The sequence below is a fragment of the Terrapene carolina genome, unplaced genomic scaffold (assembly GCF_002925995.2).
Source record: "Terrapene carolina triunguis isolate 2854851 unplaced genomic scaffold, T_m_triunguis-2.0 Scaffold104, whole genome shotgun sequence".
In the NCBI taxonomy this organism is placed as follows: Eukaryota; Metazoa; Chordata; order Testudines; family Emydidae; genus Terrapene; species Terrapene triunguis.
In genome coordinates, this window is record NW_020664455.1 from 2,183,331 (window position 1) to 2,205,891 (window position 22,561).

At 41.1% G+C, this 22,561-nt stretch overlaps 1 protein-coding gene across 1 annotated transcript in view; it reads left to right on the forward strand.

The window, feature by feature from the left end:
• Positions 1-531: 531 nt before the first annotated feature.
• Positions 532-22,561, forward strand: part of LOC112118974 (spermatogenesis-associated protein 6) — a 60,877-nt gene continuing 38,847 nt past the window's right edge. Inside the window, exons 1-7 of the mRNA XM_026651877.1 lie at positions 532-608; positions 6,611-6,748; positions 8,749-8,797; positions 10,481-10,522; positions 11,813-11,937; positions 18,506-18,586; positions 21,209-21,487. Of these exons, the coding sequence (XP_026507662.1) occupies positions 561-608; positions 6,611-6,748; positions 8,749-8,797; positions 10,481-10,522; positions 11,813-11,937; positions 18,506-18,586; positions 21,209-21,487 (762 nt within the window). The 5' untranslated portion in view covers positions 532-560. The remainder of the gene's footprint in view (positions 609-6,610; positions 6,749-8,748; positions 8,798-10,480; positions 10,523-11,812; positions 11,938-18,505; positions 18,587-21,208; positions 21,488-22,561) is intronic.

Genomic DNA, 22,561 nt, shown 5'->3' on the forward strand with positions numbered 1-22,561 from the left:
CAGGGTCGGGAATCACAGTGGTGGGGTGCAGGGTTGGGGGGGCAGTTTGTGGGCAGGGAAGTGCAGCGGGTTGGGGCGCTGTGTGGGGATTGCAGCAGTGAGGTGCAGGGGGGTGAGGGGCTGTGCTGGGCCAGGGGGTGCAGAGTGGAGGGGCTCACAGCTGCGGAGCGATGGGAGGGTGCATGGAGGGGTCCCACCAGTGGCGCCTGCCGCCGAGGGCACGGTGCGGGAGGGACGCTGTGAGCACCGCGTCAGCCTCCCCACCCCACAGAGCTCCGCCCCCCCCGAGTGCTAGTACCACTGGGCTCCGCCTATCGCGCATGCGCATAGCCGCCGAGGGCTTTGCTCGGTCTGACCCTGTCCCTGGCATTCCATTAGCTCCGCCCCCGCCCTGGGTCACATGGTAGCGTCAGGAAACGTTCCGGTTGCCACGACAACGGCGTCGTTCCTTGCGGGCGGGGCCGAGCTAGCGGCGCGGCGCATCCTGTGCGGGCCCGGAGCCGCCCTTCCCCCTCCGGCCAGGGCCCCGGGCAGCCCCCCCGCCCGGCCCGGCCCCCCCAATGCCGCGGAAGGCGCTGGTCTGCGCCCTGGAGCTGGAGCTCCGCTCGGTGAGTGGGCGGGGGAGGCCGGGCCGGGCCGGGCGCCTGCCCCCAGCGGGACCCCGCGCGGCGGCCGGGGATGTGCCGCCGCTGCCCAGCGGGGAAACTGAGGCACGGGAAGGCCGCGGCCGCACGCCCCAGGAGCTGGAGTCCGGCGCTCATTGCCCTCTGCTCTGCCGCCGAGCTGCTCGGTGACCGGGGCTGTGGTTCGAGCCGGCCCCCGGGGGCAGCACCTGGGCCGCCATCCTAGCAGGCCTCTTCGGCCCCGCCCTGCCGCGCGGTGATGGGCTGCGGCGCCGTTAGTTTCAGCCTCCTCCCCTGGCCGCCCTCGCCTGGCCCGGCCCCCTGGCGGGCTGAGCGCAGGGCCCGAGTCTTCCTAGGGAGTGAACCCGCTCAGACCGGGGGCGCTGGAGACCTGGGGGGGGGGATTGAATTAGTTTAGGCTGCTGGTATTTCTGATGGCTAGGGCCCTGCCAAATTCATGGCTGTGAAATCTGGTCTCCTCCTGTGAAATCCGGTCTGTTGTGTGCTTTTACCCACTCTTATACAGATTTCAGATATATTTAAAGATAGACTTTACATACCTGGGTAGTGTCATATCCAGTGATGGATCACTGGCTAATGAGATCAACACACGAATAGCCAAAGCAAGCCAGGCACTTGGCTGTCTGCGTGTCAAAGTTTTAAATCACCGCAACATCCGGATGTCAACAAAACTGCTTGTGTACAGAGCTGTTGTTCTGTCATCTCTTTTGTACGGGTGCGAAACATGGACACTATATAGGCGTCACATCAAGCAGCTCGAAGCATTTCACATGCGCTGCCTCCGCAACTTCATGAAGATCCGCTGGCAAGACAAAGTGCCCAATCTCGAGGTCCTTGAGAGAGCCCAGATGACAAGCATCGAAATGATGATGATGAAGTCACAGCTATGTTGGACCGGTCATGTCAGCCGCATGGATGCCAACAGAATCCCCCGCCAGCTTCTGTATGGTGAACTCTCCCAGGGCATCCGTCATATAGGTCGTCCATGGAAACGTTACAAGGACACCATCAAAGCCAATCTGCAGTACAGCAGTATCAAATCTAGGAACCTTGAGGACGCTGCCAGCGACAGAACACAGTGGTGTGCAACAGTCAGAAATACCTGCATCGCCTTTGAGGAAGACCGCTGCCGGCGTCTACAAGAGGCACGCGAACGACGTCATAGAGCATCAGCAGCGCACAATCCACTGACCGCGAACTTCCCATGCACCATCTGCAGCAAAATGTGCACCTCTAGAATTGGCTTGTACAGTCACCAGAGGGCACACCATGAGACCAACAACTGATGATCTGCACAGATTTGTCATCATCGGATCGATGGACTACCAAGATACAGATTTCGGGGGGGAGACCAGCGTTTCTCAAATTGGGGGTCCTGACCCAAAAGGGAGTTGCAGGGAGGTCATGGTATTGCCACCCTTACTTCTGTGCTGACTTCCAAGCTGGGTGGCTAGAGATTGGCGGCTGTTGGTCAGGCGCTCAGCTCTGAAGGCAGTGCCCTACCAGCAACAGTGCAAAAGTAAGAATGGCAATGCCATACCATGCCGCCCTTACTTCTGCGCTGTTGCTGGTGGCTCTGCCCTCAGAGTTGGTCTGGCCAGGAGCTGCCGCTCTCCAGTTGCTCAGCTCTAAGGCAGCGCTGCCAGCAGCAGCAGCACAGAAGTGAAGGTAGCAGAACCGCAACCCCCCCTAAAATAACTTTGCTAACCTCCCCTCTTTTTTGAGTCAGGAGCCCTACGATTACAACACCATGACATTTCAGATTTAAATAACTGCCGGGAGGGGTAGCTCAGTGTTTTGAGCATTGGCCTGCTAAACCTAGGGTTGTGAGTTCAATCCTTGAGGAGGCCATTTAGGGATCTGGGGCAAAAAAAATCTGTCTCAGGATTGGTCCTGCTTTGAGCAGGGGGTTGGACTAGATGACCTCCTGAGGTCTCTTCCAACCTGATATTCTATGAAATCATGAAATTTATGATTTTTAAAATCCTATGACTGTGAAATTGACCAAAATGGATCGTGAATTGGGTAGTGCCTTACTCATGGCAATCATACAAGGGAAATGATCAATTTTTTCTGGTAGAAGCTCCTTCCCTGCAGTTTCTCCTTTGGACTAAAACATTGTTTTAGGTAAAAGGAGGAGTGGAGACTGCTATATTTTACCCTAGACTTGCCCGGAGACAAGTGTCAGTAGCAGTGTAAATGGTGATGTTTTCACTTTCATCAGCTGGAAGTAGTGTCATCTGATTCAATTGTGTGCAGTGCAGGACATGCTAGTACTGAATACAATTGGAGTTAAAATCCATATATTTCTCCAGGTGACTACTGTGAATTGAGATGTTATGGAGCAGTCATGTGACCTCACCTGTGACTGCTCAAAGTAGCATACCCATATTCTGATTTACTCAACATAACTGTCTCTTCCCATGATCCCCAACCATAATTTGTAGACCTTTGGAGACACCTTGCGTGCCAGCTGGCAAAGTGAGGTTGGGATTATGGTTGACTCTGCATGGTAGTGCTCGCTTTGATCTATAGGTTATATTAGCCCACTGGTTCCTGAATGCACTTTGCACAAAGGAAAATCCTGGATGCCATCTAAAATATGAAAATGCATTGTCCTCACATTGTCAGTGAGAGCCTATGATGGAAATGGAGCTGGTGTTTTTGCTTTCTGATTTGTTCCTACTGTTGGTAATTGCATGTTTGCTCTAAAACAGCCACATGACCATGCACTTATTATGAGATGAAGGATGGGGAGGGTACTAGCTTTCCTACAGTTGTTCAGGGATGGCAGCTTGGTAGGTTTCATATCAGCCTGTATCTATGGCTGTCTGATTAAAGATGACCTTCCCCACCCCTTCTCCCCAAAAAAGCCCTTTTTGGCTGCTGGAAAGAACTAGTATTTTCTCTCGGTTCTTCCTTGAACCCCGGGTTCTGGGTGCTGTAATGCGGTGTGGGGAAGGGTAGCCCCTACTTCCTCGCCTCTGGCTGCTGCAGTCAGGGATATTTGCTACTCTTCCCACCATCAAGGTTCCAGGTTGCAATCAAAGGAGGCTTTTTAGTTATGTCCACCAGCCTCGGTTCTGAATGCGCCTTCCTAGAGAATAGCTCCAGTGCCTGCCTTTGATGCTGCCCGTACCTTTCCTAAGGAGCCGCAGAGTGAACTTCACCTGATTCTTCATTTCACTGCCAACTAGAGAGTTCTTACCTGCAGCAACATGCTGAATTACTAGAGCTGTGTGTCTGCAGGCTAAGGAAGTTAGTGTTGCACCTGTTTACATTCCATTCACATTTGGAAGGTTATCTTTGCAACCGTATTGGCTAACACCTCATTGTAAGTGAAAACTCTGTAGGAGTTGATGGGCATTGTTTGTCCTTGACACTGAGAGCATCTTATTTGTTAGTAGAGAGTAGGCAAGTGGATTTTTGAAGCCCTGAGTCTGGAGTTAGTTAAATACACACACACCACAGTCCTAAAACTGCATGTAAACTCAAAGAGCAGGACTCCCCTTGAAAGGAGATCATGGTTCATTATAATATGCTGTCCCCTTATATGAAATGAGTTTGGTGGGTCTCATTCCATTTCTTATTGGATGCCTATTACATCACAAGACCACTGTGACCACACATTTTTGGTAAGCTTGGCACAGAAGCCACAAATTGAATGAGCATGGATGCTGATCTAGTTTGTTACTGTATCTTTACTGGTAGTCCCTCCAGGTCTGTTCTGAGATCAGTTTGGGGATAGCACTGCCGCTCCCCTAACTGTACTTGTCTTGGGGATAATATTAACATATTTGTACATAGCATGTCACAAAGCATAGAGTAAAACTGTCCATTGTCCTTAAGCGATGCAATCAAATAGGGGCTTCAGCGTAGTTGCCAAGGTCTGTGCAGCTCCATGTGACACATTATGGAAATTATTTAGTGAGTTCAAATGTATATTTGTAATTCACTGGTATATACCCATAAATTGGCTTTAAAAATTGTAGATTTAGTGCTTTTGCAGCTCTGCTAAATGAAGCCCTTAGTTTGTCTACAGGGCAGCAGAAGTGCAAGTTTCCAGCATACCCGAACGATGATCTGGGAAGAACTTCATTTTTCTGGCAAGGCAAAATGGGAAACTGGATGAAACTTGGGTCTGTCGGACTGAAGACTTGGATTCTGTTCTCAGCTCTGCCTTCAGTGACCTCCTTCAAGCTTTCTTTTTTCTTATCTGTAAAATGGGGGACTGCTAGCTGCCTCCTCTAAGGTAAAGATATGAGGCCTTGGTTATAAGGGTTGTGACGTGCACAGAAATATTAAGAACATTCAGTTGAAGAGCTGAGACAAACTCATTGTCTCTTAGCTTGTAGTTCAGGGAATCTTCCCCTAGGCTACAGGGGGTTGCATGGGGAAGTCTCTCTTGCATTCATACTTACGTATGCATGAGTTTCATGCAAGAGGTGTAATACTTGGCAGGTCTGCTTCTATCTTTAGGACTATTAACCTGGTGCCTTTCATCAGAGATAATAGCTCTTGGAGGGGGAAACCTTTTGCTTAGCTAATATATATTTTAACAGACTTTCTTGTTTAGACCATAGGTCCCCATTAAATTCCACAAATCCAATGCTTAATTTGTGCCAGGCGTGAGCCCCGGCACCTTTAGGGTTGGCCGTTCATAGCCCCAGCACATCTGGGTTTGCTGCGTCAGTTATGAATGTAAAAAAAATTGCTTGAGCCCCAGCACCTCTTTCATTACAAATTAAGCACTGCACAAATCCGTCGGCTTTAACCTCCATAACTTCTTTCATTCAAGGATTATTTTTCTGTGATATATGAAGAATCTTTCTTTAGGTCCAGTAGGCATTCCTCATGCAAAATGTTCATCTGAGAGAAGGAGAACTGTAGCAAACATACCTCACTTCATTCCTGTCACTCTGCTCCCTTTCTCCTCTAGCTGGCAATTGAAAATCTGAGCACTGCTTCTCCTGCAACCTTGTGTTGCAAGAGGCAACCTCACATTTATAATACTGTGATAATATGAGAGCAGCATAAACTGAAGTGAAAGGTGACTGGGAATTCTCTAGCTGGATCACACAGCAGAACCATCAGAATTGGAGAAAATAACATATAGCTGTGGGGAAGAGATTTGTGTGTGTTCTTAATGCGAGAGAACAGCTGAGAATTGTGTGATGTACATCACAGCTTGAAAAAATGTATGAGATGCTCACTAGCCAGAGAACTAAACCCATGAGTTAGAAATAGATGTGAAAGACAATGCAGTGGCCACCCACCAGCAATATCCAGGAGTATCTCTCTAGTAAAAAAGTCCAGTCTCCCTTTGGTACTCCTGCGGTACCCAAACTTTCCAACATAAGGAATTGCATTGGCAACTTTCCAGGAGCCCAAGAGCTACACTTAATTCCCACATACACTTCCATAAACTTAAAAAATCCAACCCTAAAACAAATGTACCTTTCTTAGGCAGATTGAATTAGTTCACAAGCAATAAAAACTACCAGTTCATCAGCTGAGTCCTCACTGCTGGGAGGCTACATTTTAGGACTTGGACAGCTTTTGGCTCTTGGGACGTGTTTTGGATATCTCATGTGTCATTGGTTGCTCAGTATAACCCTTAGTGATTAAATGATGTGGATCGTGAACACCAGCAGCTATTATAAAGTGTGACCTTAAGATTGGGGAGTCAGGTTCAGCTGTGGCTGAAGTTAATGAAGCTGTGACTGCTTACGCTAGGGGAGAACTTAGTCCTAAATATTTTAAAACGATAAGTATTTGCCTTACTATAAGTAAGTACAGCTAGAATTACTTTAGAAAAGGAGGGTGTGCCACTGAAATATGTTACGATATGGTTCCCAAGCAAACAACTATTTTCATCTTAGCCCATTCTATTTTTTCTCCCAAATATAACCATTAATTCTAATGCTGAAGCTCAAGTTTGTATAATAAATATGTTGTTCTTCCAGATAACTTGCCCTGGAGTATTGCTGAAAGACAAAAGTGAGCTCTATCTCAGCGCCTGTGTATTTGGACAGTACAAAAGGACTCAATGTGTCCCTGCAGCATTTCCACTCTTCTTAGAAGAGAAACTAGTATTTGAAAAGGTATGAGCATAACATCAGACATGAGCATTGAAAAAACAAAGAACCAGAATCCCCAAACACAAATGATCAAACCGAAAATGGTATTGTATTACTACTAATTTCAGCAGCTCTTCAACACAAAAGACATTTGTTTTTTCAATATAGATATGGTAATTTCAAATAAATTTGTGAGCATATGACCATAGTATATCATGAGGATTTTTAGGTTTTTGTTTGTTCTTCTTTTACGAAATGACCTTTTTCCCCCCAATAGTTCCTCTTAGTTCCTGCCAAGTGTTATGCTTCTTAAATGTAGGTCAAAATGGAAAATAAAAGTAGGGAATAGGGAGAAGAATGAAAATTAAAAATCACAAAGTTAGATTATAAAAACTATCGGTAGCAAAAAGATGGAATATGAGCTTGGGCTTTCTGGTGACAGCTCTCTCCATATGAGCTGTTCTTTCCTGGTTTGATGTCGCAAGAGTCCCCTTGATGGCACTATAGCCTTGTAATTTACTGTTGCCTATCACCTTTTCTGTGTCCCTACTAGTTTCATTGTGAGTGCCATAGGAATAATGAAATTCTGTACCTTACAAACATGATTCCGGTTTTTGACTACTCATGAATAACAATACTTTGCATGTCTCTAGTGCTTTTCATCCAAGTATCCCAAAGCACTTTCAAAGACTGACTAATTAAGCCTCAACAACACCTTTGTGAGATAGGTAAGGCATGGAGAGGGATAATTTCACCCACCATTGAAAGGCAAGGTGGAAATGGAACATAGCAGCTATTTAACAGTGCACAACTAGAGTACAAAACAGCTTAGGACAGGAAGTGCTGATTACTGTATTCAACTGAAACTGAGGGAGAAATCTAGGTGTATTTATAGAGTGCAATTTCTTAAGTAGGAATTTAGCCAGAGCAGTGGGAATAACATCCATGCTCTTACAAATAGTGTCATTTAATAGCTTGAGGTATTCAGGCTCTCTACTTTTATATCTTCAAAAGTTTGGTACCTCCAGCAGTAGGGTGTGCCTCAACAGCATGCTGAGGCAGTGGCTCAGTATTGAATCAGTGGGAAGAGTGCCAGCTCCTGAACGTCCAACACTACTGTCTGCAGCTAAAATTGCTGTTTGCCCTCTAATTGGGTGTGATGTTTGTTTACAAATCTCATTGAAAGATTCTGTAATGCTACAGTCCATATTCTGAAGATGAAAACTTAGCATATTGTCAATAGAGTACAATTTAGGCATACTTTGCAACTGTTCAGCGGAGTTGTTCTTCTGCAGTTTAACTATAACTTATTCATCTATTTTCCCCTAGAAATTATAATAAACTAGTCACTATTTTAGCAGGACTTGCAAAAATGTTGTAGAGAGCTGCTCTTCCTGGCTTTACAGCAGTAGTTAGTGAATGAACGGTATTCCCAGGGTGGTGCTGACATGATCAGTAATAGTTATGCACAAACAAGAATGTAATGGAAATGTGCCACATTATTTTAAGTTCAGTTACAAGTGCCAGAAGAATTATCAACATTATACAAATGGAAAGAAGAAAAAACAAAAGGGAGAATAATTCTATTTTCAAATATCTAAGAAAATTGTGGGATTGCTCAGTGTAGAAAACCCAATAATTAAAAAAGCTGCTGACATTGTCCCTTTAATCTTTTTCAGTTAAAGATGAAAAATGAACTTTTCTAACAAGATTAGCTATTTGTCTTTTATATTGCTGAAATTTGTGCAGACTGCACTTGCATGTTCATGTGATTGGCTCACATAATTTAGATGGAGAGGAAGAATCTTGAAATGGTTAGAAATCAGCTGACCAAAAGTGCCGTCTTTCTAAGAAATAGATTCTGTCTCAGTGCCAGGTTATAATTTCAGTTTTCTGTTATTTTCCCTATGGGGAATAGTACTGTTTGCAATAATCAATCAAAGGCAAACTTTAGTTTTCTCTAAGCACAGCTTTTATTTCTGATCAAATGTGTCCATTACATTGTTTTTAATCTTTTGTTTTAGGTATTTACTGATGTAGTTGATCCTGGAGAACTTGTTGAGCTACTTGAATGTAGGTTTTGCTTTTTATATACATTATATTGTATGCACCTAGGGCTAGATCCTCAGACAGAGGGCTTAGGCTCAGCATTGTGGTGCCTAATATGTAGGCATTCTGTTTCCCAGCAGAATTCATGGCCACGAGTTTGGTGCTTGGACTCTGTATAGAATGCAGTGGGGAGTTAAGTCCCTTAAAAATAGTCATGGGGCAAAAGAAAACGAGAGACTCTGTCTCCTAGTGGTTAGTGCTCTTTCCGGGAGACTCTGGTCCAGTCCCCGCTTCAAGGAATATTTAAGTATTTCATATAAAGTAGAACAGCTTTAACAGAAGAGATTGAGAGCCCTGCATGAGCTGGGTTCCGAGCTGCTCAGCAGTGTCAGGATTTAAACAGTTTTGCTCATGCCCACAGTCACAAATTTAGATGCTTAAGGGACTTTACCAGTGGAAACTTAGGGGTCTGGTTAATTTAGGTTCCTATGGGATTATGTGACCACTGAGCAGGGGTTTTAGAGGATCTAAAGTTTGAAACTTGGGTGCCTAAAATGGCATTTAGACACCTGAATCCCTTTGTGGATCTAGCCCTTGGTGGCTAATATATTAATAATATGGAATCTAAAGATATTTTTGAGAGTTGAGGGGTTAGATAGGAAAACATTCTTACTATCTCTTTGAAACACTAGTGGCTTAAGAATGATCTGCTACAAATATGTGTGATCATTCAATGAAATACTCATTGCTCAATGTGTGATCCTTCAAATGTGAGCCTAGGAAATGCGATGGCTTCTTTTGATAGTAATAACTTACCAGGAATATAGATAAATAAGAGGTCACTTCCAGAAATCTCTAAATTATACATTTCTTCTAGTGTATTAAAGAGAGCGAAATTTAAAACAGTTAAAAATGTAGCTTATTCACATACAAAGACTTCAAGAACTCAACAAACTGACCACATACAGCAAGCTCTGTTCAAATACACCTCTACCCCGATATAACGTGACCCAATATAACACGAATTCGGATATAACACGGTAAAGCAGTGCTCCGGGGGGGGGGGGCGGGGACTGTGCACTCTGGTGGATCAAAGCAAGTTCGCTATAACGCGGTTTCACCTATAACGCGGTAAGATTTTTTTGGCTCCCAAGGACAGCGTTATATCGGGGTAGAGGTGTACTTTGAACTTCACTGAGTGTTTTACCTTGTCAAGTGATTGTGATTTTATTAAACAGAGTGACTCCACAATGAACAATGTTGCCATACATTGAGCATGATGAATCATATTAAAAAAGTATTGTGCCTGAACTAAAACTCCAAATCTAGATCCCCTTAAACAATGCAAGAATTATAGTCCAAAACAGGATCCAAACTTCATGGCTTCTCTGTAGTCTCTTCAAAGGATTGAATCCATCTACTGCCAAACTTGACAGTGTCTGTTATAAGCTTGAGCCAATAATTTATTATTTGCATTATGGTAGTGCCTAAGGACTCCATTGTGTTAGCTTAGATTTGTAGTATTCATATAAAGTGTTCATAATCTGCTCTTATTATTGGTACATCATAATTGTACTTATTACATTAGCCCATACATTGTTGAGATGTTTAAATCAGTGAATGGTTGCTCTTTTACTTTGCATATTAAAATTACTTCTGATCATAGTTTATTTTTTGACTTACGAAAAAACTTTTTTTCCTTTCTAGTTGACACTGCAGTACTTGAACTAATACAACTTGTTCCTCCAGGTATTGTATCAATCTCTTCATAAATTATGCAGTTTAATAGGTGAATTTCCATGAGGACGTACAATCATTTTTCTCAACATACAAACCATGTAGAAAGCTCTTCAACAAATAGTCCTCTGAATATAAAATGTTAATAGATCAAGAGGATCTCATTTTTGAAAGAGAATAAAGCTAATATTGAAATGTTCCATTCTCAGGCTTACAAAAGTGATAATACTTTAAAAATTGAAAATAAACCGAAATCACTCAATGCACACTTATTAAAGGCATCAAAATTCACTTGTGGTGTGTCTGCCTGTGAGGTTTCAAAGTGCATAATCTTGTTCTCAAAATGACACTTTTCTTTTATTTTAATGGTGACCGCTGGGGAAAACCCTTATCCACGCTATAAATATTGTAGGTCTCTGGGGAGAGGTGAAGATAATAAATAATGATTTGTCATATTTCTGTTTTAGGTTTGTGTGATTATAAAAAATCTATCTTAATGAAATTCAAATGTTCCCATGGATAATATAAATCTGCATTTGAAGCAGGACTTGTTTGAGAACTGTGGAATTAAAAGCACCCATAGTTACAGGCCCTTAATAACACCACAGCAAGCAAGAAAATACTTGTTTCTCTCAGTGGCTCACTGGGATATTTATACAAAGAAACAAACTGAGTGTGGATTTTGTTGTTGTGGGAGCGTAGGAGATTTTAGAAGGAGAACGTTAATTTCAGGGGCTCTGAGATAGTAATGGACGTTTGGAAAAGTGACTGTGGTAGAACAACTTGAAAGTTTTATATAAGCTATCTTGTGTTTTTTCCTTAAAGAAAATAGAACAAGATTTGAGGATCTTGAAATACTCTTTTTGATTGTACCTAAATTCCTTTCTGACAGCTGGCTAAATCTCTGATTAACAACCATAATTGTTCTGTAATACAGAATAACAGATGTGAGGTTGGCTACTGTTAGAAAACCGTTGGCTGTACATAGGAGAGGAAGAAGGAAAGAAATTGAAGAAATGTTGTAGGAAAACCTTTTACATGTCTCTTAGTGCAACAAAGGCAGTCTGATTTACATAAATTTGATACAGTATTGAGTAAAAGCTGCTTAAGGGCCCAATCCTGTGCATTCTTACTATCGGGCATAGTCCCACTTTAGTCAATGGTCTTATGGCCTAGTATAGTAAGAGTTTACTCTTAATTTTTAAAGGTAAAAACTTGTACTAGTTTCGGCATAGTCTTGTGCATGTGTGTCTACACTGTATAACTGTTTCCCAATACATTAAGTACATATTTCCTTTTTAGTGGGAGAAATTCTAGCCACTTATGAAGAAAATACAAGAGATTTCCTGTTCTCTGACCCTAAGCTTACTCGTGGGCACCATGGTTCAGATCGTGAAGTTTTAATGAAGCGGTCTTCTAGTTTTACAGTAAGTGCATACTGTGTATGGTACTTATGATACAGTGTGTTTCACAGGAACAGCTTCGTGAACTACCTCAAGCCAAAAGTGATTACTTTTGACAGATAATTCAATACCTGAAATGGCAAGTCCTAATCCAAGGCTGAACTTTGTGAAGATAGAATATGTCTGCTGGAAATGTTATTTTAACTTGATGTGCAAACAATACTTGTATAATATGAACAAGTTAGTATCTAGATTGCTTTGATATATAGTACCACAGCCTTTATTTCTTCTTTTCACCCATCCAGTGTGTGGGAAGCTAGATTTACGACCAGCAGGAACCATCAAATTTTACAGCAGTTGAACTATGTAACAGGGTAACTCTCTCCCCCACTTACTCTTTTTGTTGCATTTTGTCTCCAGTTACATCGGAAACCCTCTGGGTGAAGGTCCGTTGATCCATCTGTTTGTACAGCACTCTGTGCAGTGTGTCTCCAGCACTCATTGGGGCTTAAGGGATCTCCCACAATAAGAATGAATAATCATAACCTGTATTAAAACTTGGTTTAGACACTGTTATAGCTTTGGTTGTCCCTTCTAGAACTTGTCAAACTCTCTTTAGCCTCCGTTCACATTGACTGGCCAAGCCATTTTAGAAACTAGCCACATTTAGGCTTTCAAAAAAGCCAGAATAGCTGAGGGGTGATTGACAAAGCGAACAGAATGAATTAGCATTGATCTTTTGTAGCTGCGAGCTCAAATGTACACTAAATGAAAATAAGTTTGGTCTCAGCCTGCACCTTGGTAGGCATTTAAAGCTGATGATTCTCAGATGGGAACGGGATAGTCCTGAAAGCAACTTGAAAGGAGATATCATTAAAGTGACAGAACACTGGGATTGGGATGATTTGGGGCTCAATTGACCTGTCAGTTACTACTAGATTTCTTAAATTCATGATTAAAGGTCAAAAATGGCTTGCAGCTGGTACACTGTGCCCCATAAGGGCAACCTGAAAATCACCCTGTCAGTTACAAATAGAGGTGACAGGTTTCAGAGTGATAGCTGTGTTAGTCTGTATCAGCAAAAACAACGAGGAGTCCTTGTGGCACCTTAGAGACTAACACGTTTATTTGGGCATAAGCTTTCGTGGGCTAAAACCTACTTCATCAGATGCATGGTGTGTATATATATTATAGTATATATATTACAGCACATGAAAAGATGGGAGTTGCCTTACCAAGTGGTGGTGGGGCGGGGGGGGGAGGGGTGTCAGCGTAACGAGACAATTCAATTAACAGTAGAATACCAAGGGAGGAAAAATCACTTTTGTAGTGGTAATGAGGGTGGCCCATTTCAAACAGTTGACAAGAAGGTGTGACAGTAGGGGGAAATTAGTATGGTAAAATTAGGTTTTGTAATGACTCATCCACTCCCAGTCTTTATTCAGGCCTAATTTGATGGTGTCCAGTTTGAAATTATTTCCAGTTCTGCAGTTTCACATTGGAGTCTGAGCATACTTCATTTGAATGACTTGAGTAGCAGAGATGGGCTTATGATGATAGGTTGTATTTGAATGAACTTTGTTTAAATGAACATTTAGTTGGGTGAGTTGGAATCCAAATAGGTGTGTGTAAGCGATTTCTCCTGTGCCACAAAATTGCAACATCATGTGATGCAATTTGAAGCCTGCTTATAACCAATCCAGATCTGGACCAGGAGTGTTTTTATGTCAAAATTCAATACACAGCTGCACCTTGTTTTGGAAGATTCCACAATAACTTCTCTATACATAGCTTTTTTTTTTAGCATCCTATCTGCATGTTATCAAATATATTTAGTTTGATGATAGATACAATATAAAAGCAAATCATACTGCATTAGGGTAACTTCTAATATTAATAGGAAGGTTTTTTCCCAAAGAAAATAGAGTCCTATTATACATTGTTGTTTAGGACTTACAGTAAATATTTGATGGTGGAGTAATATTAAATATGAAGCTTATTAGAATTTTTTTTAATTAAAATTTGGAATGCTTTAATTCCATTGAAAAGCTAGTTCATGTCTCCCCAAATTCTTTATGGTAAATCAAATGTATTTGTATTTTTATTCATTTTGAAAGGCTGTCTACCTCTTTGTGATACAAGTGTCCAGATAGTTGGCTTTTTGCAACAATCGCTGTAATGAACCATAGTAGTTCAGCTGTGCTTTAGGGCCTTTGATTCTTGTTGAGGTGTTGAGCAGAGCCAGCTGGGGCATTGGCAGCTGCATAATGAAGCTGTAGCAGCCCTAAAAAGACTGGAATGATGGAATGGAAAAAGGTGCTCCAGTCTCTCTCACCCCCAGGAAAGTATGTGGAGCAGTTTAGATGGTGAAATCCGTTCCTGCAGAAGCATGTGTACCTCCTCCCTCCCAGAAATATGGAATGGTTTAGAAGGTTAATGTGGGTAATGACTGTACCCCAAGAATAATTTAAACAATTTACGTCTCCTTTCTCTAGCTGATGGTTTGGGCAGCCATGAGGGAAACAACCTCCCATTCAAAACCAAGATGAAAGAGTCTCAAATGTTCCTTCCCAGATCCCCATCATACCAGCTGTGTTTCCTTTTGGGTGGGTCTCCCTCTACTCTCTAAACTGCTTCAGATTCCTGAGGTTTGGAATGATGGGTGCTTCTGCCCCGCCCCTTTGCTCTCTTCCCTCTTGGGTGAAGGGTGTTCCTAAGCTGCACCAGTAAGATATACTTGCTGTTCCGATGGGCAGCAATCAATGTATGTAAATTTTATTGCAAATGGTAAAATATTAATCATGATCTTGAGAACCAAAAGTACCTTCTTTCCACACTAGTCAATTGAGTTCTTCCCACAAGAAAAGTTATAACAAGCTGCCGTAATAAGTGTATGTGACTGGTTCGGTCACAGAGATCCCCTTGGGACTGTCACCTGATATGCTGAAATTACCTCTGAGCCCGTTTTCCCTGCCAGCTTGGGACTCCAGAACCCTGCCTTGTTGAGCCAGACACGCTAGCCTGCTGCAACACAGACCCAGGGTCTGGGCCACGCCCGCAAAGCTGCAGACTTTAACTAAAAATAGCTCAGCAGGTTACTTGTCTGCAGCACCAGACACCCAGCTCCCAATGGGATCCAAACCCCGAATTAAATTTATACAGGGTAAATTCATAAATTGTCCGCCCTCTATAACACTGATAGAGAGAGATGCACAGCTGTTTGCTCCCCCAGGTATTAATTACTTACTCTGGGTTTATTAATAAACAAAAGTGATTTTATTAATTTTAAAAAGTAGGATTTAAGTTTCAAGTAATAACAGGCAGGACAAAGTAGGTCATCAAGCAAAATAAAGCAAAAACACGCAAGTCAAAGCCTAACACATTAAGAAACTGATTACAGGTAATATCTCACCCTCAGAGATGTTCCAATAAGCTTCTTTCACAGGCTAGACTCCTTCCTAGTCTGGGCCCAATCCTTTCCCCAGGTACAGTCCTTGTTAGTTCCAGCAGACATCTCAGGTGGTAAGCAGGGGTTTTCTCATGACTGGCAGCCCCCTTTGTCCTGCTCCACCCCCTTTTATAGCTTTGGCACAAGGCAGGAATCTTTTGTCTCTCTGGATCCCCACCCTTCCTACTAAATGGAAAAGTACCAGATTTAAGATGGATTTCATTATCCGGTGACATGGTCACATGTCACTGTAAGACCCTTAGTCTCCATTCTTCCTGGGTTGGCCCACGCATACACAGGAAGGCTTGCAAGTAAATAAACCATTTACAACCAGTTGTCCTAGTCAAGGGGAGCCATCAAGATTCTAAACCACCATTAGTGGCCCACACTTCGCATAATTACAATAGGACCTCAGAGTTATACTTCATATTTCTAGCTTTAGATACAAGAATGATACATGCATACAAATAGGAGGAATATATTCAGTAGTTTATAACCTTTGTTATGATACCTCACAAGAGACCTTTTGCATAAAGCATATTCCAGTTACGTCATATTCACACTCATAAGCATATTTCCATAAAACATATGGAGTGCAAGGTCACAGTATATTTGACTGATAGCTGTGCTACAATAGTGCTTTGATGCTCAGTAACTTTTTCTTGTGTTAAAACTAAAGGTAGCAAAAGCAAGGTTACTGTTCTGGACTTCAGCTAGGCAGTGACAAGCAGTGTCTGATTAGCACTGCTAATCTGCCAGTTGGAAAGAATCCGAAGATTAGAAATCAGAACTCCTCCAGAAAGCTGGCACTTGTCTGATAATGTCTCTAGCTAAATGTCTTACAAGGCTCACAACACACAATAAGAATACAAGGCATTCCTGGAGTTCTCTCAGAACAATTTTATTTCTTTTTTCCTGCTCCGGTGTTGTCCTGCTGATGCTTTTGCTGATTCTTCAACATTTCTGTGCAGACCTCACCTCTAAGAACATGATTAACCTGCTCTGATTGTGACTGCTTATATAACGTACTATCTTCTCCCTCTGTGAAATATTTGCAGCATCACTTAAACAGACCTTTTCTCCCCTCCAGTATCTTTCATTAGGGTCCCAATTGGGGAGCTGTTTTTTTTCTTTTTAAAAAAAACAGACTGCTTTTCCTCTTACTGCTAACAGTTGCAAACCTGTCATCTGATGCTTCCAAAGTTCTTTAGAAGCATTAACTAGCTTTACGGTGTTCCCTTGCTCTAGTTCATTTTATACCCATTTGACAGCTGGGTAAACAGTTGGCACAGAGAGGCTGAGTAATTTGCCCAAGGATGCCTACACCCTCAAGCCAGTGGCAGAGTAGTGAGTAGAACAAAGGAGTTGAGACTCTTTGTCCTCTCTTGCTGCTAGTCTGTCGGGTTTTCTGAGGCATCCATTACTATAAAACCTAGGTGCTAGTCCAAACTTGCTCTCAAGAAACTGTTTCTCTGTTGAACAAATGTCTAAAGTTTCTGTAATAATTCTTGGTCTCTTTAAGAACAGTAGGCACTCTACTGAGGCTTTTCATAGAGATGTATTAATTCTAATTTTCTCCTTTTTAGACAGTTGATAATTCATGTAGATAATAAAAATGAGTGCTGATTAAAGAAGGTCAGCTTTAAGATGTGTTTATACCCTGTGGTTTGACTTTTTCACTAAAATTAACCACTAGATTGAATTTGTCACCATCCATGGCTCTGATGGTTGTCATGGCTAAAGGTAACGAAGATCACGTTGGGCTTTTTTGTCTCTTGCACTTCTGATTTCAGTACTCTACCTTGGGGCCAGATCATGCCATCTCATGGAGGGTAGGGAAATCAGTGGCGTAGGCATGGGGGAAGAAGGGGCAGAGAAAGGTCTCACTCATGGAGTTCCCCCAAAATTCTTAGGGTGACGGAAGCAGGGTTCACAATGGAAGAAGGCTACCTTGAAATCTCGGATGATCTTGGAGATCTACTGGGGAAGAGGTCCTTTGCCTCCATACTGAATCCAAAGCCCCTCTGTCTTTCTGTGGTAGTACACCTTCTCTACCACCTGTGACAGTGCCCAGGACCCCCAGGCTGTCCTGCAGAATGTCCCAGCCCTCACCCTCCTGTCTCCCTCTCCCCACCATTTCCATGTTCAGATACCTAGACCCAAGTGTCCTCTGCAGGTCTGGGGATCTGCACATGGATAGATGTGTGGTGCTTGGAGGAGCTGGGGGATGAGGTTCCCTAGGGACAGCCAACCCCTAGCTCTCTTCTGCACAGCTGAGAAAAATGCATGTGTAGATGGGTCCCTCTGTCCCTTGATCTGCAGAACATGGTATGGCCCTTAATTCTGTATAAATTTTTTTCTAACATTATACACAGTCAGTGAATACCAAAAGTTCACATATAAGTAAATAGAAAAACATTAGTTTAGCACAGGGGGTCGGCAACCTTTCAGAAGTGGTGTGCCGAGTCTTCATTTATTCACTCTAATTTAAGGTTTTGCGTGCCAGTAATACATTTTAACGTCTTTAGAAGGTCTCTTTCTATAAATCTATAATATATAACTAAACTATTGTTGTATGGAAAGTAAATAAGGTTTTAAAAATGTTTAAAAAGCTTCATTTAAAATTAAATTAAAATGCAGAGCCCCCTGGACCCGGGCAGTGTGAGTGCCACTGAAAATCAGCTCGTGTGCCGCCTTCGGCATGCGTGCCATAGGTTGCCTACCCCTGGTTTAGCATAAGCTACAGAAACCACAAGCAATAATGTGTTTATAAATAAGTTTGCAAAGTCAGTAGGAATGAAACTTGCAAAGCATTACTTGAATTTTTATTGATGTTGTAACATGACATGAAAAATCTTTAAAACTGCTTTTGACAAAGAAATATATTGAAATAAAAGTCAGACCTTAATTGTTGTACAAAAGCAATGTAATCATCTGTAATTGAATTGTCAGAAATGCAAATGTTATCTTCTTGACATTTACCATTGCTGTTCTGTCTTTTCTAATTATCTTTATTAAAGGCTGAAATTAACAAAGGAAATGGTTTAAAATTAGGAATGGTTTGTTACATTAGGTGACATTTATTTCTTTGATACCCTTTATCTTTAGTTGGAGCTTGATGTTCAATTATTGTCTCTCTTCTAGGGAATTGCACCAAAATTGAGATTTTCTACCAGCTCCCTTATTACAGAAAGCCTGTTAAGTTCAGGAAGGATTCATGTGCAGGTTAGCATAATTTAACTGTTTGTGATTTAATTTCCAGATTTAAATTGACAGCTGCGCTGTCAAATGTTTGCATGTGCTACTCCCTACAAACTTTTTTCATGCATGTGCTACTCCCTACAAACTTTTTTCATCCTTTTGTTTTGGGTAAAACAGTTGTCAGAGGTGCTTGACAACTTGATTAAATTTTTAATCAAGCATGAGTAAAGAGAAGGCTAGGTGCTGAGAGTTCCTCCAATACGAAACAATTGAAGGCTAGGTGCTGAGAGTTCCTCCAATACGAAACAATTAACAGTTGCCATATCCTGTGATCAGCTGAGGGGCGAGTCCCTGATGTGTGTGGCGTCGGGAAGATGTCTTCTCGTCATTATCTAACAGTAGCTGGGTGAACCTGGAGATGACAAATTATTAAAAACAAAACAAACCAATACATAAAGTATAATTGTAATTATCTCGAGAAATTATTTTTGTAATGGAGATGAAGACTTCATTTTAAAAAACAACAAGGAGTCTGGTGGCACCTTAAAGACTAGCAGATTTATTTGGGCATAAGCTTTCGTGGGTAAAAACCTCACTTCCTCAGGTGACCATCAATTTGTCAATCAAATAGCCATCTGAAAATTATGAAACAATAAGTAATACTTTAGATGCCCTAACTGAACAGACTGGAGGAAACTATTTTTCTGCAATTTGTTTACTTTGTGTGTTTGACAGCATTTTGTGTATAGTCAGTTTCACTGTTTTGAGCCTCCGTTGGGCTTCCTGTCTTGTGCACTTATATGATGACATCACTCTTTTCCACGTTGTTCAAAATGGTGTTTATTAGTAATAGCGACAGCAAAACTGAAAATGAACAGGCGGTAGGCAGGAATGTGCACAGAGAGCGAAAGGGGTAGCCTGTGAATTTTTGGGTGGTGGTGATGATGTTGGGTCTATCCTTAAGCAGGGGAGCAAAATAAAAAAAAAAACCCTTATCAACATTTTTAAAGGAGGATTTTTTTTTTAAAAAGGCACATTCTATTAGAAAACTGAACGCTTCTAAACTGATAAACCTAAAAAAAAAAAATCAAGTTGACATTGTCACTTTAAAGAGACGCTGTCATACTGGTGTTTTTCTGAAATGTATATAGCATGTACTTGAGAATTTTAATGTACTAAAAGGTACCTGAGATTCTTAGCATATATAGTCTTAAACACGTAACCGTGAGTGCAGATGGAAAGGCAAGCAATAAACATTGAATACAGCCCAGTTACTCTAGTCAATTTCTGTTTCAGTTCTTATGCACTGATGTAGTGCAGTTGCATTGCATATGCACCAGAATATTGTCTGTCATCTCTTTTTATTTTAAAAGGAAAAGTAATTTCCAAAGGAAAGTCATAAAAAATATACAAAATGAAATACCAATAAAATAAGGTATTTGGAGCCAAACTTTACCTGAAATTCCAGTTCATTATACTGTGACATCAAAGCCAAAATGTGCCATTGAGAAAGCGTTCAAAGCATAGCCTTTTTTCCTAGCATGTCTCAAACTATAAAGCTTGTAGAGACAGCTGAAAGATGACTTTGTGCTGAAATGACAAAAGAGTGATAATGTATTTCAAATTAAACTTCAGTACTGAAAGCATTAATCTTGACAGTTGACTTTTAAACTGGTAAGTGAAGAAGTTAATAGTTCGGGCTGGCTCTTTCCTTAATAACTCTTAGTTTGGTATTGCTGGTTACAAAAGAATTGTGGCTTGTTAATATACCATGCATGTCACAATGTGGTATTTTTAAAGCTTGTGTCAACTCTGAGCTAGACCCCTATGCTGGAATTTTAAATGGTCTCCAAACCCTGTATTTGTGGATGCAAAAAATGCCATTTTTACAGGCAAATGTTTTGGTTTTGCATTTGTATTATATTATTGGCATAACTGAAGAGGAACACTGGAAAGTGGGTCCTTAAAGTTGTATTATTATAGCTTTTGGCTAATAGCCTTTTCCTTAACAAAATACCCCAGTAAATTCCCCATCTTTCAAGAAAATGCATTTTTCAAAGCAGTTAACTAATTATGAATCTTTGGTCAGCTTCTAAAATGCATATAATTTAACCATAAACAAGAATTCAGTCTGTTGCCATCCACTGTTTTTTAAAAAATAGGCAGATTTATTTAACCTTACACTCAGAAAGGTAAAAACTTGAAAATATTTTCCAAAAAAAGATGGTAGCAAGTTGAGCAAATATTTTCGAATCTGTAAACTTTTAATCATATATGCTAGGCAGAGTTGTCATTAAATGAACTAAAGTAACATAATTCAACTTAATTTTATATAGTGTCTTTAGCACCAACTGTGTGAGCAAGCTAATTGGATAAATATCAGGCACTTAACCTTAAAGTCTGACATTTAACAATGTGCATTTTATCCTTCTCCTGGTTTTAAGCACATTATTTTAAAAGGACCATCTCTGCTTTTTTTCTAAATTGCTGTGTGATTATAGTTTTGTTAGGGTAACTTGAACTGACATACGTCTATTTCTGTCGGAGATGTTGGTTCCCGCTTTGCAGATGTTTGTTTGCTGTATTATCAGTAGCAATCTTTGCTCGGCATGCTGTCAAGCCACATAATTTCTCTTTTCACTTTAGGATAATTTGGATCGGGTGCATCATTCAACACCAAATGGAAGATTACAAACAAGGTCACCAAAGAAAAACACCCCTTCACCTGAGAAAAACAGGCACTGCTTAGCAACAAAGAACTATGAGCAGCCCACAATAGCTTCTAAATCACGATCTCCATCTCCATACACAAAAAGACGAATGTGTGAGCTATCAGAAGAAGCCAGACAACGACTGGCCCATTTAAATCTGGGGCCTTTTGAATTCAGAAGAGAAACCGATAAACCTCCATTTGTAGTTAGACATGTATGTATTCTCTGCAAAGTGTTTCCCATTTAAGCTCAGATCAAACATTATTCTTTTGCTAAATATTACTCCCCAAATCCTAGTTTATATGAAAAATCTTTTTTTCTCCTAAACAGCCTGCTACATAGTGATTTAAATGTAAAATTAACTAGAATAAAAGTCCTTTTGTCAGCATTGGTAACTGACAAGGATCAAACTCTTTCATGAATACCATGTTTAAATTCTGAGTGCCCATTCTTTTTCTTCTAGCACACTGGACAGCATAATAGGTGCATAATTCAAGTTGGAAGTAATTGGTATTAGTATTAAAAGTGGCTGAATAGGATTTGAAAAGAGTGCAGTGACATTATGAAAAGTCAGACTCCCTCCTTCGTACCTTTCTTTGTTATCATCTTGTCTTTGAAATTGTCCCTTTACTAAAATATAAACTTAATCCTTCAAGTTCCTGAGCATTCTGACCCTGATCTAGCAAAGCACTTATGCATATGCTTAACTTTAAGTATGTGGGTCGTCCTGCTGAAGTCAACAGACTACACTTGCTTAAAGCTAAGCATGTTCTTAAGTATTTTGCTGGATTGGGGCCAGAGTGCTTAACATCTTGAAGGATCATGTTGTTTGATATGTACTTTGTTAATTTTCTTTTTTCTTAATATTTCCCATGATCACTATAAACATCTACCTTAAGAATCCAACCTTGAAAGATTGCAGAGAGAAAGAGAAATTGGGCTCTTTTGTTTCTGTGCTATATCAGGGCTTGCGTGCAATTCCAGCGATCTTATCTGCCACATTACCTGATTATCTTAGTTACTTCTCTGATTATTCCTTTTTTTTAGCTTATTACTAATTAATTCATTAGCATATGTTGTCAAACTCTGGAATTCACTTACAAGTTTTTTCTTTTACTCCTAGATACCCTTTAGAAATTCAGATGAGCCTTAAGCAACCATTAATCTTCATCCTACCGCTTATCGTACTCCCATGGATATTATTTTTTCTTTTAACTCAAATTAGTCAATTCTTCTGGTTCTGATCTATAGGTGATGTTCACAGTGTAATTACAGCACCTTTACATGA